This window comes from Callithrix jacchus, chromosome 19, assembly GCF_049354715.1.
Source record: "Callithrix jacchus isolate 240 chromosome 19, calJac240_pri, whole genome shotgun sequence".
NCBI classification, from domain to species: domain Eukaryota; kingdom Metazoa; phylum Chordata; class Mammalia; order Primates; family Cebidae; genus Callithrix; species Callithrix jacchus.
Genome location: NC_133520.1, coordinates 11,518,763 through 11,538,200, shown reverse-complemented (window position 1 = coordinate 11,538,200; position 19,438 = coordinate 11,518,763). Strand labels below are relative to the sequence as shown.

The 19,438-nt window shown below is 38.6% G+C and overlaps 2 protein-coding genes and 1 non-coding gene across 14 annotated transcripts in view; 2 read left to right on the top strand and 1 right to left on the bottom strand.

The window, feature by feature from the left end:
* The window catches only part of GPATCH2 (G-patch domain containing 2), a 207,294-nt gene extending 191,534 nt beyond the window's left edge, over positions 1–15,760 (bottom strand). For 2 of the 6 annotated variants that reach the window (XM_035280881.3, XM_035280887.3), the window contains exons 1-2: positions 15,586–15,760; positions 5,691–6,407 (exon numbers count right to left, since the gene is read on the bottom strand). In XM_035280881.3, the coding sequence (XP_035136772.3) occupies positions 5,691–6,407; positions 15,586–15,641 (773 nt within the window). In that variant the 5' untranslated portion in view covers positions 15,642–15,760. Of the gene's footprint in view, positions 1–5,690; positions 6,408–7,571; positions 7,684–13,155; positions 13,335–14,596; positions 14,678–15,585 lie in introns of all 6 variants that reach the window. The other 4 variants (XM_078356550.1, XM_035280883.3, XM_035280886.3 and 1 more) reach the window with 4 other exon arrangements.
* LOC118149664 (U6 spliceosomal RNA) lies at positions 11,620–11,726 on the top strand. The gene has a single exon (XR_004737218.1). It is a non-coding gene; the product is annotated as a U6 spliceosomal RNA (small nuclear RNA).
* Positions 15,761–16,014: 254 nt separating the features above from the next.
* Positions 16,015–19,438, top strand: part of LOC128930216 (spermatogenesis-associated protein 17-like) — an 80,490-nt gene continuing 77,066 nt past the window's right edge. For all 7 annotated transcript variants that reach the window (XM_078356567.1, XM_078356566.1, XM_078356565.1 and 4 more), the window contains exon 1: positions 16,015–16,116. In XM_078356567.1, coding sequence (XP_078212693.1) covers positions 16,049–16,116 — 68 coding nt within the window. In that variant the 5' untranslated portion in view covers positions 16,015–16,048. The remainder of the gene's footprint in view (positions 16,117–19,438) is intronic.

Genomic DNA, 19,438 nt, shown 5'->3' with positions numbered 1-19,438 from the left:
ATCAAACAGCAAATATCCTGTTTCCATTAACTACAGAGCATATTATTTTTGGCACATAAAACCACAGGAATCTAATGGGACCCTGACAGTAAGCCAGATGTGACTGCAACGAGGTGCTGACACAATTGATGCATTTTATTACGTGCTTTCATCAAATGCTCACTGCTCCTTTCTTATGCCATGCAATTCAGCTTGAGCCTGGAACACACTGCTCAATAAAACGGGAAAGTTTCAATCAAAAGCAGGCTAAGCCTTTCTTCAGCACATGAAATACAAGGGACTAGGATGAGATTACTTTCCATAACCACATTTGCAAATATTCTGAAAAAGACATTACTTAAGAATTCACAACAGCTCTATTAGTTTGCAAAGAAGAAAAAAGTTTAAAACAGTGATAACGCATTATATCTGTTAAGGTCACTTTTAAGCAAAAAAAAAAAAAAAATGAATATTACAAATATTAAGGAAGGAGTATCCAAAAATAACACAGGTTCTCACTGCTTCCACAGAAGGCCCAGAGTCAAATTTAACATACAAATAAAAGAAACAGCAGATATTTCAATGACATAAACAAATTGTTAATATTAGTTCTAACAGAAGTAATGCTTATATAATTGTCTAGTTTAAAATACCAGGAGAACAAGGTCATATAATGAGAGGCTTAGCTTTTAAAGAAAATTGAGTGATGTTCTTTGAAAATTCTCATGTATTTCATTTTTATTGTAATTCTTAATTTTAACCAATCAGGAAATCATCCCTTTTTTAAATTAAAATACTTATTCCATTAATATGTAGAACTACATAACCTTATTTTTTAAAAAGGCATCCTAACTTGTTTTAAAGTATCTAAATTGAGAAGTTTAGGATTAAAATTATAGATGAACTAAATCCACATACATTTTCTGAATATAATTTGTTTTTGTTCCATTTTTTAAAAGCTAAATATTAATGAATATGGGAATTTGTTAAGAGGCACATTTTTCTAAGGAGTTCTGAATTTAGACCTCTTTCTAGCTTTCTTCCAAATTAGCTGCATGTATGAAGCTCCCTATGTTGAAAAAAATATTTTCTAAGCGCATCACAACCAAATTTTCTTATTTACAAATGTATGTGCTCTTCTCTGCACCATAGTGTGAGATTATTAAAATCACCTCACAATCTTTATCTTGCTGACATTTTGCTGTCTAAACTATTACTGATACTTTCCTTTTTCCTGTGTGCCCCCATTAATACAACTCAAATGAAGGGCCTCATATGCCTCAGGTCACATTTCCTTTTCTGAAACCCTTGAGGCAAATGTATTTAAAATTCTGAATTATTCAAATTTTAGCAAGGTATATTCTAAACTGCCTCAGAGGAGTCTGGGATAGTACTCCATTAACCACATTAATATATTTTTTCAATGAAATGAAAAAATAACCACTTTAAGTGCAAGTCAAATTAAATCTGGCCACAAATGAATTTGTTTTTCATAGCTTTTCAGAGTTCAGATTTGCAGACAATGCATTATGAATTGATGTGCTTTTTTATGGACCTCGATCTCCTAATCTGAATTCAGATTTACTCTTCTCTAATCTATTCTCATATACCCAGGTTCATCTTTTCAAAATAAAACAAGTTGACTAAAAATAATGTGATATTCTGATACGAAAAAAGGACATTAAAAGCAAAGGAAATTCTAATAAACTATGAACTTTACTTACAAATGTATCAATTTTTGTTTCATTAATTGTGAGAGAGGAACTATAGTAATATAGGATATTAACAATAGGGGAAAGTGGATTTGGGGTATACAGAAATGTGATATACATGAACTCTCTGAGCTATCTTTACCACTTTTCTGTAAATTTATATCTATTCCAAAGAAAGTAGTTGATAAAGTATGCACACACACATACACACACGTGTACCCTATAGGACAGTCTTCTTTTTTTTTTTGAGACGGAGTTTCGCTCTTGCTACCCAGGCTGGAGTGCAATGGCGCGATCTCGGCTCACCGCAACCTCCGCCTCCTGGGTTCAGGCAATTCTCCTGCCTCAGCCTCCCGAGTAGCTGGGATTACAGGCACGCATCACCACGCCCAGCTAATTTTTTGTATTTTTAGTAGAGACGGGGTTTCACCATGTTGACCAGGATGGTCTCGATCTCTTGACCTCGTGATCCACCCGCCTCGGCCTCCCAAAGTGCTGGGATTACAGGCTTGGGCCATCGCGCCCGGCCATAGGCCATAGGGCAGTCTTCTATTAAAAATCTAGGGCCGGGCGCGGTGGCTCAAGCCTGTAATCCCAGCACTTTGGGAGGCCGAGGCGGGTGGATCACGAGGTCAAGAGATCAGACCATCTTGGTCAACATGGTGAAACCCCGTCTCTACTAATAATACAAAAAATTAGCTGGGCGTGGTGGTGCGTGCCTGTAATCCCAGCTACTCGGGAGGCTGAGGCAGGAGAATCGCCTGAACCCAGGAGGCGGAGGTTGCGGTGAGCCGAGATCGCGCCATTGCACTCCAGCCTGGGTAGCAAGAGCGAAACTCCGTCTCAAAAAAAAAAAAATCTAAAATTACTTCCTCAGCACTTGCTGAATAAAATTTAGATTTCAAGACTTTCTATGGATAGGCCCCATCTAAATTCTTCTCATTCCCATCTCTGGTCCTTTTGTTTATGTTCTTTTCCCAGTGGTATGCCTATCTCCACTCTCTTCCCTCTTCACCTGCCCTGTCTCTTAAAGATACTAAGGAAATCAGAATAACCCTCTCCTCCAGTTCTTAGTCCTTAATGATCCTCGTCCTACTTTGAGGTACTCTGGCATATATGTATACAACATGTTTCTGTATTTACATTTCACCTCATTGATATCTAGCAAGTTGCTCCATGTACATTATGTACGTGTTTCTATGTACAATAAATCTGAAAAAAAAACTTAAATAGAAGCAAGGCTTTTTATTTTCAGCAGCTGACAGTCGTTATACCCTTTCCTTGGAGATCCACCTTTTTGGAGTGAATTTTATAACACCACTGTGTTTGGATGAGAATATATTCCATACATGCTGGATGAACAAATATATGTACACTAATACCAATCACTTACCCCAATTTGTTCAATTCCTATATTTTCAGTAGAGTCCTCTTTCTTATTCATCCTCCCAAATACAGTCAGTCAACTTCCCACTGATTTGAATTATTAAAAGTGGTCTCAAATACTTATTTCCCTCTGCTATCATAGCCATAATTCATCTCCCACTTAAGCACCGACTGGAGGTCAAAGGTAAACAAAATACAGCTGTAAAGATCACACTATCTCGGTAAAATGTAAATCAACTTGAGTTTCTTCACTCCTAAAAATTCTTCACTGATCCCATTGACTATGATAAAATCCAAACTATTTGCCATAGCACATAGACCTTTGAAAAATGCTTTTTTGCTGTAATTCTGATCGCATTTTATTTCTTCCCCAAACAGACCACTTTCATTTCAATATTCATGCCTTTGCACAAGCTGTTCATTCCCTACCTATGAATGCCATTTCCCTCTCGACTCCTTCCATTCCTGAACAAGACTTAGTGCTTGCTTTAAAGCAAAGCTCCTCTAGGAAGTCTTCCCTCACTAGTACTTTCCATTCAGCACATTTCATTTTCATTATTTGCTTGTCTCGCTATTCCACACTATGCAGCTCTTGAGGACAGAGGCTCCATTATTACTCCAGGCCTTCTAAGGTGCTGGGATTACAGGCATAAGCCACCTTGCCCGGCCTCAAATACTTTTTACCATAAAAATAAATGAAAAATGGGAGTTTGATCTAATTTCCATTACCAGTTACATGTCCTATAAAAAAGCAGATCAATAAAAGCAGAAAATAAAAAAAGGAGGGGGGGTAGAGGCTTGCACAATCAACTCAAAAAGCAGGTAATCTAATTGTGAATAATCCAGAATTGAGTATGTTATATCTGTTGCCATACACTCTCCCTCCTGATAACTGAACCAATCACTTTCAAGAAAGGTTAAGTGGTCCTAAGTAATAAAACAAATAATACTTATTTTCATATAAAAATGGCAATTTTCTTGCCAGAAAGACACATACCATGTCTTTTCAAAGCCTTCTGGAAACTTTTCTTTTCTTTTTTTTTTTTTTTGAGATGAAGTCTTGCTCTGTTGCAATGGCAGGATCTTGGCTCACTTCAACTCCGCCTCCCAGGTTCAAGTGATTCTCCTGTCTCAGCCTCCCCAGTAGCTGGGACTACAGGTGCACACCACCACGCCTGGCTAATTTTGTATTTTAGTAGAGATGGAGTTTCACCATATTGGTTAGGCTGGTCTCAAACTCCTGACCTCAGGTGATCCACTCGCCTCAGCCTACCAAAGTGCTGGGATTAAAGGTGTGAGCCACCACAGTCAGACAAATATTTTTAATGTAAGTAATTTTTACTTCTTTAGAAAAATTATATAACTAGCAAACCATGTCTAATAAAAGGATAATTCCATAAACTTTTACCAGGTCCCACTCACATTTACAAACAAACAAACAAAAAATTAAAAAAAAAAGAAGATTGATAGCTCACTACAATCCACATGATTACAATGATCCCAGCCCTTGGGAGGCCAAAGCAGGTAGATCCCTTGAGGTCAGGAGTTTGAGGTCAGCCTGGCCAACATGGTAAATCCCATCTCTACTAAAACTACAAAAAGATTAGCCAGGCGTGGTGGTGCACACTTGTAATCCCAGCTACAAAGGAGGCTGAGGCAGAAGAATCAATTGAACTCAGGAGTTGAGGTTGCAGTGAGCTGATATCACACCACTGCACTCCAGCCTGGGAAACAGAGTGAGTCTCTGTCACAAAAAAAAATAAAAAAGATCCCAGCCCCATAAAAAAAAAATTAAAAATCAAATACTCTTTCCCCCAGACCAGACCATATTTATAGACTGTTTTTTTCTGATTCGTAGTTCAGCATTTGGTTTTGCAGACCCAGGCCTAAAAGGATAAAGTGTTAATACATTCTAATTTCTTGCAAGTAGCATCACTTTATCACTTCTGTATAAAAGAAAAATGATCACTTACCTTTTGATGCTGTCAAGACAGTACTTAACAATGATCACTGTAGTATACCTGCTTCCTAGAACAGACAGATTAGACTAACTACCACAGGATCACTGTTTTTCCATTTTTCTAATGACAAAACCAGGTTTTTGTAGACTATAAATTGGGTTTTACAATTCATAAGTGATTAGAATTCCTAGCAAGCTACAGATATTTAATAATATCAAGCCACATACATGTTGAAGTGGTATGAACTTTTGATTCTCAAGAATCAGAATAGCCTAATGAATTGTGACACTTAAAAAGCACCAAAAATGAAAGCTCTATAATTAAACATATAAATAATTATATATCCAATTTGGAGTTACAAACGTGCTGTTATTCAAAAGCACATTTTTCCCCCTGAAAATCCATTTCCTTTTCTCTTTGTAGCTGAAAAGTCATTATAATACAATCAAAAACTTAGTGTAAATCAAATAAGCAATTTTGCTTTATGCTAAACATCATAAATTATAAGGAAATATAACCATAGTTAAACAGTAATATCATTATCATTACTTTAATTTATAATTATTTTTAAATAGAATTAATTAAAATATAAAACATTCAACCACAAACACTGGAGATAAATATTTTTATATTTAGAGAATATAAAAGTCACCTTTCACTCATGAGCTCATCTGAAACTTTTTGCTCTTCACATTCCATTTTGTCTTTATTGGCCTGGCTCGTTTCCTCACTTTCTAAAACTACTCCTTCATCTTGGATTTTTGGTCCTTGTCTGATTATTTTCAACTTCCTCTTTTTGACTTTGTTCTTGGTAAATTCTTGATACTGGTAAGCTCTATCACTGTCCATGTCCTGATCTCTACAGCCTTCAGGTGGCTGGGTCATTGTCCGTTTGTTAGAGATGTCCTGTGGGAGATCGATTGCCATGCGTTTTACCTTTCTCCTCCTGCGCAGAGTTCTGTTCCCAACATTGTCCACAGCAAAATCAGACTCGTGCCATAAAGGTCTTTTCCCTCGAACATTATTATTTAAGTTTGATGATGGCCTACGCTTTGCCACTAACATTTGGTCATCAGAGTCACTGTGATCTTTTTTATTATTATTGTGATTCTCTCTATAGTCCTTGCTTGGTTCTTCTAAACTAGAATCAGAGCCTTCACTTAAGCAGTGACCAGTCTCCCATGGGTGATGCACGTTATATGACCTCCGTTTTCTCCCTCTCCTTTTCCTTGCCTGGCGTTTTAGAGGGCAAGATATACTTCGAGAATGGTCTCCTGTTTCAGCAAATCCACCTCGAGCTTGTTCTGAGCTCTCTTCCAATGCTGAGACAAGGTCGTGAACCAGTTCCTCCATGGTTCTACTGAAATGCCTTCATTTATTAGAGAAAGAAAAAAGAAAATAGTCAATCTTAACCATAGTAACCTCGTTTTCTACAACAGACAATACATTCTAAGTTTGGTAAAAATTAATAATGATTATAAAATGTTTCAAAGCTAATTTTCCTATCCAAGATATTACAGTTTTAAATATTGATTCATTGTAGGCCTCTTCTTATATAAGTTCTTTTATTAAAACATAGGAATTACTTCCAAGATAGAATAAGCTTATGAGCAATGAAAGATCCCAGTATTTTTATACTTTTACTGTACAATTATGGAAAAGTTCTGTTTAAATCCCTATCCACTGGTCCCTCCTATCCCTTTTCTAGAGCCAGTTTACCCACAGCAGATACAGAAAGAACTTTCTCAGTACCCTCTTAGCCCACTAATCTCTAAGTAAAAAAAAGAAACATGAAATCTTTTATTCACCACGCTTACCAGTCACTGCCATCATATAAGAGGGAGTCAGAAAGACAACAGCTAGTTTCAGGATTAGTAATATATGTGAAAAGCAAGTTTAACCAACACCATGCATTTATTTAGGCCACACTAATCTCTTAAACCAGTGAAGCAGAAACTACATTCACATTCAAAGTGGAGCCTCACTGGTATAAAAGGGCCCATCATTACTTCATTCTGAAGCAATCTCTTAGACTTTCCTTTTTAAAAAGCTTTAAACTATATTACCAGTAAGAATATCATCCAGTAGTCAGCAAGGATAAGCATCAGCATTCTTTGGGAATTTTTATAAATTATACTTGTCCTTTTAAAACCCAGTTCCCAAAGATTTTAAATTAGTCGCTGTGACATACAGCCAAGGTATCTGGTTTTATTTTTTAATCATCACAGGTAATTCAGATATGCACCTTTCTTATGAAGGCCACAGGCAATCATTTCTCAAATTGAGATCTAGAGGCACCTAGGGATTGAAACATTCTCAACAGTCATACAGAGCTTCAGGAGTTGGCACACTTTCATGCAAAGGGCCTGACGTAAATATTCTAGGTTTTGCAGGCCATTGGGTCTCCCACAACTACTCAACTTGCCATGTAATGCAGAAATAGCCACAAGCAATACATAAATAAATGGGTATGGCTGTGTCTAATAAAGTTTTATTTATAAAATTAGGTTAAAGCTGGTTATAGTTTGCTGACCTGTGGTCTATATAGTCTCTACAGTCATGTAAAGTCTCCAGCAGTCTATAATTTCAGGCTTTTGCAAGTTCCTTGTAACAGCTTTCAACTTTTGTCTTTTCGTTTTAATAACCTAAAAACAACACACATTGTGATCCAATGGATTCACCATTTATAATATGATGCATATACACAGCTTCTAACATTTGAGTATTTACTATTTGCCAGGCCCATTTCTAAGTGTTTTATATGGATTACTTCATTTCATTCTCACACAATTTACAAAGATGGAGAGAATTCTGTCACAATGTGATGCATCTAAGTAGTGAAGACAGGATTCAAACTCCAGCCAATGTTGACTAAACTACAGCCAAGATCAGCTACACAATTCCAGTAGCCAGTCTGCAGTTTTGTTGGTGATTAATTTAGCACCAGGTAGTATTACTATAATCCTCAAGACAGATTTAATATACATCTATATGAAACTTAAATGACTCATAGTTAGCTATATTGTTTTGAATAAAAAAAGAGGTGAAAGACCTGAATGAACACAAGGGACAGGGTAGTATAGCTGCTGAAAGTAAACTGAGCTCAATGAACCAACCTTGTACTGGTTAGTAAAATGTACACCATGAACAATTAAGTAACATGGCATTGTGTTTCGGTTAATGTGAATTTGTATTTTCTAGATTTATCTCCCTGGGCATTCTGAATATATTTAATAAAAACAAAAAATCTAATATATACAGCTTTCTCAAATGTGGTGATTCAAATAACTATTTTAAATAAACTCTGGAGGGCCACTGAGATTTGTTTTTTTCCTTTGTAACGGTACTACATACAACTCAGGGTTTGTTTGTTTGAGAAGGAATCTCGATCTGTCATCCAGGCTGGAGTGCAGTGGCAGGATCTCGGCTCACTGCAACTTCTACCTCCTGGGTTCAAGTGATTCTCCTGCCTCAGCCTCCTGAGTAGCTGGGATTACAGGCACAAGCTACTATGCTCAGCTAATTTTTGTATTTTTTAGTAGAGACAGGGTTTCACCTTGTTAGCCAAGCTGATCTCAAACTCTTGACCTCAAGTGATCCACCCTCCTCAGCCTGTCAATGCTGTGTTATAGGGGTGAGCCATCACATCTAGCCCCACAACTCAGGATTTAGAATACTGATTTTGATTAAAAGATATATGTATCACATACAAATTAGCATTAAGCCAAACAAAACAAAGGCTCCAAATCTGACTACATTGATAAACCATATGGATCTTTTCTCTATTATCTATATGTTAACAAATTCCTTTTTCCGGCACTTTGGGAGGCCAAGGCAGGTGGATCACCTGAGGTTGGGAGTTCAAAACCAGCCTAACCAACATGGAGAAACCCCATCTATAATAAAAACACAAAATTAGCCAGGCATGGTTGCGCCTGCCTATTAATCCCAGCTACTGGGAGGAGAAAGGCTTGAACCCGGGAGATGGAGGTTGCAGTGAGCCGAGATTGTTCCACTGCACTCCAGCCTAGGCAACAAGAGCAAAAGCCCATCTCAAAAATAAAAATAAAAAAAAAAATAAATATATATATATATATACACACACATATATAGTTTGAAAGACCTATTATCTCTGAATATAATATTTGCACCTTAAAAAATTCACCTGAAGCCACTTTAACATGTATTAAAATCAAGATCCTTTCTCTGTATTACCTGGTTCTAGAGTAACTTACACTTTGAAGACAGAGTTTTCTTATCAAAGGGTGAATGACCAGATCAAAATAGTAAAAAAAATGAAATCAACTTGATGTATGAATATATTACCTAACTAAAATCAGTTTATTTTGGATATTACAATTTAGTGCTTTACTGTAGCAGAGAAAATTTATAGTACTAACATTAGAAAAAGGTTAGCACATCTGATTCAATCCATTGAAATCTGATACGCTTCAATTTCTATTACTAAGAAATTTCATTCTTAGCAATATTAGCAGTTATATATGCAAATATTCTCTAGAATCTTATTAAAACTGGGTCAGCCTTATTTGACTTTTTGCTGCTTCTCTCAAGAGAAAATAAAACATATTTTTAAGCCAGGCATGGTAGCTCACGCCTGTAATCCCAGCACTTTGGGAGGCTGAGGCAGGCGGATCACCTAGAGTCAGGAGTTTGAGACTAGCCTGGCCAGCATGGTGAAACCCCATCTCTACTAAAAATACAAAAGTTAGCCCAGCATGGTGGTGGGCGCCTGTAATCCCAGCTACTCAGGAGGCTGAGGCAGGAGAATCGCTTGAACCCGGGAGACAGAGGTTGCAGTGAGCCAAGATCACACCATTGCACTCCAGCCTGGGCAAAAAGAGTAAAACTCCATCTCGAAAAACCAAAAGAAAAAAAAATCCCATATTTTGAAAAATACAGTAATTAGAAGAATACAATTTATTCCATGATGTCACTCAAATATCAATCAACTACATATTAGTTTTAAAAGCTTTAAAAGAAAAAACCTATAAAAACACATAAAAAATATACATTTAATAAGTCCTACTTGGAGTTTAAATCACCTTTTCCCCTTTCAGTTTCAAATAACTAGACTCTTCCTGAAGTCAATCCCAACCAAAACCCATGCTGATAAGCCAGTAATATTATAGTCAGTTAACGTTAAGCTGCTTCACTAACTAATCTCTCACTTAAAACTGGCATCTGCAAGGCACAGCGTCTCACATCTATAATCTCAGCACTGTGGGAGGTCAAGCAGGGAGAATCGAAGCTATGAATTTGGAAGTTAATTCCAGTTATATTCATTAGCTATAGGACTTTGGACAAATTACCTATCTTCTGATTGTGTTTATTCATCATAAAAATGGGCATAATTCCTACCTCAAAAGATTTTTCTGAGGATGAGAGTGGCTACTTAATGTTCAAGAGAAGTTATTTCATCTTTCAACAACCTCTACCCACAAATAAGAGAAACGGTCACCAAAAGATCCCAAATTATTCTGCTTTTAAGGTATAACCATACTGGGAATCTTAAAGGTATTATAGTTAAAGACCTTCAACCTTTCTGAGGTCATGAAGCATTCTGAATGTTGGGAAAAGGAAGGATAGCAGACATTTATAAATTGCTGCATATAATTTCAGTAAGTTCATGGACTCCTTGAAGACTCTATGGAGCTAAAGAAAAATTTTAAATCCCAAATTTAAAAAATAAAAAAAAATTAATGCTGGCTGGGTGTGGTGGCTCATGCCTGTAATCCCAGCACGTTGGGAGGCTGAGGAGGACAGATCATGAGGTCAGAAGTTTGAGACCAGCTTGACCTACATGGTGAAATCCCATCTCAACAAAAATTAGCCAGGCGTGGTGGTGTGAGCCTGTAATCCCAGCAACTCAGGAGGCTGAGGCAAGAGAATCGCTTGTACCCAGGAGGCAGAGGTTGCAGTGAGCAGAGATCATGCCACTGCACTCCAGACAGAGGGAGACTTCGTCTCAAAAAAAAATAAAAATAAAAATAATAATAATAATGCTGTGAATCTGACCTATATCCACCTTAAAAATATACGTATGTAAATTTAAAAAGATTAAATAAACCTTCCCAGCTAAAAGTGGAAAGGAAGCAAAGCTCCACTGACTTGTATTCAATTGCAGATGCTGCCCACGGCTTCTACTTTGTCACCTTTGTCACCATAGGAACTTTCAGGAAACTTTTCTTTCCTCTTCACCATGATTTGCTCAAAATCAAACCATGATTGGCTTTAAGAAAAAGTCGGTGGCTCACGCCTATAATCCCAGCACTTTGGGAGGCCAAGGCGGGTGGATCACAAGGTCAAGAGATCAAGACCATCCTGGTCAACATGGTGAAACCCCGTCTCTACTGAAAATACAAAAATTAGCTGGGCATGGTGGAGCGGGCCTGTAATCCCAGCTACTCAGGAGGCTGAGGCAGGAGAATTGCCTGAACCCAGGAGGCGAAGGTTGCAGTGAGCCGAGATCGCGCCATTGCACTCCAGTCTGGGTAACAACAACAGCGAAACTCGGCCTCAAAAAAAAAACAAACAAAAAAAAAAAAAAAAAGAAAAAAAGAGTGCTCGCTTCGGCAGCACATATACTAAAATTGGAACGATACAAAGAAGATTAGCATGGCCCCTGCGCAAGGATGACACGCAAATTCGTGAAGCGTTCCATATTAAAAAAAAAAAGAAAGAAAAGAAAAAGAAAGTCTAACCCTTGTTTTCAAATTAGTGATTTAACAAGGCAAGCTCATTTATTATTTAAATCTGAAGACCATGCTTCCGATTTTTGTTACTTCACTTCATGACTTCATGAGTCATTCAAACTTTTCCTTACATTCTAATTACTTTCAAAATGTAAACTACTGAATAAAAAACTGCCTACGTGAAATAAAGTTAGTTTAAAGTAAACAAAACAAAAAATTTGGAATTTAATAAATAATTCATTCTAGCTCTTGTCAAAATATATATATTTATATTCAAATGTATTAAGCACATAGTAGAAAGTTGTTTACATTTTCTTTCTACAATTGTTTACAAATTTGTTACAATTTTGAGTCTTACTGTTTACATTAATACATTGTAACTATTTAATAAAAAGTTAGTAAATATAATAACCTCACTTTCTGTAACAGGAATGAGAATGAAGACAATATTAATTACAAGCCACATACTGCTTGACACATAACAGATTTTAAAAAATAATCTGGCCGGGCGCAGTGGCTCACGCCTGTAATCCTAGCACTTTGGGAGGCCGAGACGCGTGGATCACAAGGTCAAGAGATTGAGACCATCCAGGTCAACATGGTGAAACCCCGTCTCTACTAAAAATTACAAAAAATTAGCTGGGCATGGTGGCGCGTGCCTGTAATCCCAGCTACTCAGGAGGCTGAGGCAGGAGAATTGCCTGAACCAAGGGGGTGGAGGTTGCGGTGAGCCGAGATTGCGCCATTGCACTCCAGCCTGGGTAACAAGAGCGAAACTCCGTCTCAAAAAATAATAATAATAATAATAATCTTCCAGTTGAGCAAACCAATGAATGAGTAAATATGACTGAACAAGTAACAAAAGAAAAACATTATGACTAAGACTTTTAGACAATCCATATTCCAAATTTTCTGCTACTTTAACAAGCCAGACACTCTAAGTTTTCAGCTAAGTAAATGTGAAGTTAAGGAAAAATTATCAAAGACAATGTAAAGGTTTCCAGCTTGACATCAGACATAAATATGGATGCTAAGAAGCTATACAAAAATGAATGAATTACCTGAACAAAATCATACTGGTTATTTCTTTGAATCTTAATTGTTGAAACAAAAACCTGACTCAAACCTGCCAGTATGCAACTAAGTCCAAAACAAACTCCAAAACACAAGGAAGAAAAAAAAAAAAAAAAATGCACACCTTTCACTATTTTTCAGATTTCAGATTTTTCAGTTTTTCAGATTTCAATAAAATCAAAATACCAAATAGGAATGAAAATACAGAAACAAAACTCCAGAGTCAATATAGTTTATCTTAACAGCTTTTTTTAAAAGCAAAGCCACATAACAAAGTTAAAAAAAACAGAATACCATAGTTGAGTAAAGAAATTACCTACGTTTATCCACCTGGTGCCTAAAAATTGAAACAGCAACCTCCAAATTGGAGAGAAGTTGAAAAAGTCAAGATGAGCTGGGCATGGGGGTGCACGCCTGTAATCCCAGCACTTTGGGAGGCCAAGGCAGGCAGATCATGAGGTCAAAGAGATCGAGATCATCCTGGCCAACATGGTGAAAACCTGTCTCTACTAAAAATACAAAAATTAGCGGGGTGTCGTGGCATGTGCCTGTAGTCCCAGCTATTCAGGAGGCTGAGGCAGGAGAATCCCTTGAACCCAGGAGGTGTATGCTGCAGTGATCCTAGACAGCACCCCTGCACTCCAGCCTGGTAACAGAGTGAGACTCTCTCTCAGAAAAAAAAGAAAAGAAATGAAAAAGAAAAGAGAAAGTCAAGATGGGAGCTAAATAAGTTAGAAATTCCAGACTGGTTAATAAATCTGGACATATAACTGCTAGTTTACATATTGTATCTCATTCAGAGACATAGGCAATCTACAAGTTATTTAAGAATTTGGGGGGGGGGTATATTGGAATCATCCTGCAAATACAATACACTTAGGCCAGTTACTTAAACCATCTTTGCTTTTGCATCACCTTATCTAAAACACAAAGAATGATACACCTACCTCAAAGGATTTACATGAGACGACACATGCATGTAAAACCTGGCACCTAGTTAACTGCTTAGTAGCTGTATTCCCAGTGGGACTGGAATTTATTACTGGGATTACACATATATGTTGTATAGTAAATATCTGTCCAATTAATGAAAAAGAAAATTCCATTAAGGAATCTGGAATGACTGTATAGTCATACAGGCAGACTAAAAAATAAAGTTCCAGTTTTTTGGAACATGTTCATTGTGCCAAAACAGGAATGACTTTAAGAATTTCATTCAAAAATACTAACTGCTACCACTTTGTTATACTCTGGTGCCATAGGAAATGGTTGTATGACAAGAGAGCCTTTAAAAGAGAATTGAAGGAGGTTTCTCTCAGTACATAATCACGATTTGGAAGGCAGAAGAAGTTGAGAGAATCAGTCCTCTTCTGATGCAGTCACCTATCCTACAAATCAAGAGTGCCCTAGGAAGAGCAGACCAATCTACAGATGACACTTTATCTCCCTGATTTACAAAGATAATGAATGGTGAAACATTAAGAAAGGTATCCTTGAGAGGGAACTGTGGGATGATGGGCAAGTCCATTATCTCGTTTTGCGTGGTGGTTATATAAGTATATACAATTGCCAAAACTAATAAAATCAAGCACTTAAGAATTATGCAGTTCATTCTATGCTAGTTACACCATTAAAAATTGGTTCATTTAAAAAGTGCTCCCTACTTTTCTCACTAGAAAATGTGATAATTTAAAAAGAGTAAAATCAAATCTATATTCATTATAAACTTAACTACAGGATGACCTGCCCTAACTAAAAAGATTTTGGATACCTTTGCAATGATAGGTGATGTAAAATAATTCTTGAAGATCACAGACTATTAGACTTCCTCATGTTCTAATTTTTGCAGAATCTAGGAATGAACATGCACTGTTTAGCCACATTTCTTTCACCTGTTGGTCAAAACTTTATGTTTAAGGTTTTCAGTAGGAAATTGATTGTTTCACTGGTTGTCTTGTGTTACGTTTGGAAGAAAAGGGCTTGGGAGAAAAATAGGACAGATATTACAGTATTCAACTAGAAATCCCAAAACCCAGATCCTAGCTCTAGGATTAAAATGTACAGGGCAACTGTGGACAAGACACTTGGATATTCTGTGCTTTTGATATTCTGGTATCACAGGGCTGTCATAAGACAAAGTGTATTAATTTGTGAAAATATCTTTTAAAGTCAAAGCAATATATTATTCTAACGTGGCACTGGTGACATGATACCATAGACATAGTCAAGCCCCAAACTTAATCCTAACGGTTGTAAAATTAGTTCCTGGAACACCCCCATACACATCTCATTTGAACTTAGAATGTTCAAGAGGGTGGAAGTAGGTTCCCCCCTCCAAAAAAGGGGGTGAGTGATGTGTTTTCCATTATTGAACTTATCTTCCAAGAGACTTAGTATAAATTGGTGAATTTTGAAAGAGGAGTGGGGAATAAGGCCCAGATTAAGATAAATTCTTCCTGTGCCTAGTTTTGTCAACAATCAATGAGGAGATAAAACCGCTCCTGGGATTACAGGAAGCATGACTTCCAAAATATTGCTAAGCAATCAGCAAACATTTACTGTACTCTTTCACAATTTTTTGGCATACTCTCAAAAGCTCCCTCAAACTGCGTGCATCTCAGGAATGAGTGAGAGCAAGGCCTAGATGTCTTCAGACCATCCATCACAGCTCCCTCCCGCTTCCATTCCAGGTCCAGCGGAGCGGCCTCAGGCCATCACACCCTTCCCTGACCTCCCCCTCCCCAGGGCCGCCAGACTCACCAGCTGTTCCCGGCTGCTGGAGCTCCGATCGGTTGGCGCCCGGCGGCCCCGAACATTAACGACACCCAAGAGCCTGGCCACAGGCTCAGGCCCGTGAACAGACTCCAACTACTACAGCACCGGCGACTTGCAAAATACAGTTCAGCATTTTGAGATGAACTTCCGGAAGCCGACTGAGGCCGAAACCGGATGCCTGGAGCAACCATTAGTTCTCCTCGCCTACTGCTTTCCCTTCCTATAATCCCCTCCTCATACTCGCAGTAGAGACAGAGACAAATAAATTAAACTTTTTGTGCTGCAAAGAAATTTCTTAGTTGTCTTTTTAGTACTCTTAAAGTCGAAATAGCGTCAGAGAAAAGAGCAGTGAGCAAACAATGGAACCCCCCCGGGAGTGAGCTATGGTTTAGCCCAGTTACCATGGACACCGGTAGGCACAGCAGTTGTAAGCCAACGCCAAGAGACCATGGCCACTTTAGCCTGGCTGCAAGCTAGGTCGTTGACTGTAGGAAATGAGTACTACTTTAGGAACAGGTAAGTCAGAAAGAGAAGGATCGCGTAAAGGGCTGGCAGAACTTGCTATCAGTTGTTCCTCAGCGGGAGTTTCCAATTAACGATTTCCCTAATTCATTAAGTAACACCCAATTCTCCCCTTAATGGGCTGGAAACATAATCGTTTGTTTGTATTACCATACAACAAAATTCTAAATAGATAGGGGCCATAGATACTCAGTGTGAGAGGATTTAGGGAAACCCTCAGCATAGATAAAATTGTAAAGTGTTTTTCTTCGATATCACCACTCTGTGATTTGATGAAACCTATGTTCTTCGGGTTCAAGGTTCAATACCCTGACTGGGGTTCACCCTGGCTCACTAGCCCACTGGTTTCCGACTGCTCCCCATCTACCTAAGGATTTGAGCCTCCAGGATTTCACAAACGTCACTGAACTCAATTGTTCTTTGACTCATTTGCCTTTTTAAAATGAAAGTATCAGGCCGGGCGCGGTGGCTCAAGCCTGTAATCCCAGCACTTTGGGAGGCCGAGGCGGGTGGATCACGACGAGTTCAACAGATCGAGACCATCCTGGAAACCCCGTCTCTACTAAAAATACAAAAAATGAGCCGAGCGCGGTGGCTCAAGCCTGTAATCCCTGCACTTTGGGAGGCCGAGGCGGGTGGATCACGAGGTCAACAGATTGAGACCATCCTGGTCAACATGGTGAAACCCCGTCTCTACTAAAAATACAAAAAATTAGCTGGGCACGGTGGCGCGTGCCTGTAATCCCAGCTACTCAGGAGGCTGAGGCAGGAGAATTGCCTGAACCCAGGAGGCGGAGGTTGCGGTGAGCCGAGATCGCGCCATTGCACTCCAGCCTGGGTAACAAAAGCAAAACTCCGTCTCAAAAAAAAGAAAGAAAAAAAAAATACAAAAAATGAGCAGGGCATGGTGGCACGTGCCTGTAGTCCCAGCTACTTGGGAGGCTGAGGCAGGAGAATTGCTTGAACCCAGGAGGCGGAGGTTGCAGTGAGCCGAGATCGCGCCATCGCACTCCAGCCTGGGTAACAAGAGCGAAACTCCGTCTGAAAAATAAATAAATAAATAAATAAAAATAAAATAAAATGAAAGTATCCTGGAGTGGTGGCTCATGCCTGTAATCCCAACACTTAGGGAGGCTGAGGCGGGCGAATCACCCGAGGCCAGGAATTCGAGACCTACGTGGCCAACATGGTAAAATCCCGTTTCTACTAAAAATATAAAAATTAACGGAGCTTGGTGGCACATGCCTGTAATCCCAGCTACTGGGGAGGCTAAGGCAGGCGAATCGCTTGAACCTGGGTGGCAGAGGTTGCAGTGAGCCGAGATTGCACTACTGCACTCCAGCCTGGGTGACAAATCAAGATCCTGTCTCAAAAATAAATTAAATAAAATAAAAGTATCTAAACCATTCTGAAAAGATAATTAGTACTAACATATTAATAGACGATGGGTAAGAAAACCACTAGCAGCTTTCTTCTTCTGCCTACACCCAAACTTCTTGCATAAGAAGAGGTTCTTTTTTTTTTTTTTTTTTTTTTTTTCGAGACGGAGTTTCGCTCCTGTTACGCAGGCTGGAGTGCAATGGTGCGATCTCGGCTCACGGCAACCTCCGCCTCCTGGGTTCAAGCAATTCTCCTGCCTCAGCATCCCAAGTAGCTGGGACTACAGGCCCGCGCCACCATGCCCAGCTAATTTTTGTATTTTTAGTAGAGATGGGGTTTCACCATGTTGACCCGGATGGTCTCGATCTCTTGACTTCGTGATCCACCCGCCTTGGCCTCCCAAAGTGCTGGGATTATAGGCGTGAGCCACCGCGCCCGGCCAGAAGAGGTTCATTTTAAAGAAGCATTGCCCCAAGAGTTTTTGTAACTTAAGAGAAACTGCAAAGAAGTAGATTAGACTATTAGAGAATATAGTGACATGACAGACCAATGGAAAATACATTAATAAGATAGGGTCTTGCTGGGCTGTTTTTATTCTAATGTTTATCTCGCCTACCACATTATTTCACAATGTACCTCTCTTACAGCACTGATCACAATTCAATTTTACATTATTTTATGACATAATATCTATCTCCCCTCTAAACGAGTAGCAGAGACAGTGTCTTTTATTTCGCTCACCATTATTTTTGTCTCCAATGTCTATCATACAATAATAGTAACACAATGATTGTTGAAGAATCACATTAAGGACTCTTTCAATAAATCACTTATCCTGGTTTAAACATACTAACAATAGCTAAACATAGAAATTATAGAAATTACCTATTTATTTAGAGTATGTGGCAAGTGCTGTATATATAACATATATAGGTGAAATAAGCCCCATCCATCATGATGTTCACATCCTTGTATGGAATATAGGCATTTAAAAAATAATTACAATAGTGGCTGGGTTTGGTGGCTTACCTCTGTAGTCCCAGCACTTGAGGAGGCTGAGGCAGATGGATCGCTTGAGGGCAGGAGTTTGAGACCATCCTGGCCAACATGGCAAAATATCTCTACTGAAAATAAAAAAATTAGCCAAGCATGGTGGTGCATCTGTAGTCCCAGCTACTCTGGAGGCTGAGGCAAGAGAATCACTTGAACCCAGGAGGCAGAGGGTGCGGTGAGCCAAGATCACACCACTGCATGCCAGCCTGGTCAACAGAGCAAGACTCTGTCTCAAAAAAATAAAATAATAATAATAATAGTAACAACAAAAATAGAGTAACATGGAGGGGAAGGAAAACAACCAGTATTTCTTGAGGACTGATGATATATGAGGGATTGCACTAGGAACTACCTCATAGGATGTTTCATTTGGTTTTCACAATGTTGCAAGTTAATGTAGAAGTTACCTATTTATTAGATAATCTATATTTTTAGAGCTATAGAACAGTGTTCCAGAAAAGCCTGTTGAATTGTCAAGTAATCGCAAATAATCAGCCAGGCACAGTAGCTCAGGCCTGTAATCCCAGCATGCTAGGAGGCCAAGGCGGGTGGATGGCTTGAGGTCAGTTATGAATTAGCAGAGCCAACTAATCTAACTCTAAAACCTCTGCTGTTCACTATCTCTAAACAAAATTTTCTTCCCATTAAGCTGATGTGATTAAATCGCAACAAGCACCAAGATCCAGAAGTCTAAATGGCCTAAGTGTACTCTTCCAAATCCATTGACTTGTAGGGAACAGAGTTGTAGGAAACAATTTAAATTCTCCTTGGTTTCTTTCAATGTCTTCTGTTTTGGGCAACAAGGTAGGGACAAAAATGCTTCTTCCTAAGGCTATCATCAGAATAACACTGCAGTTGAAAGATGACTTTGTTGAAAAAATAT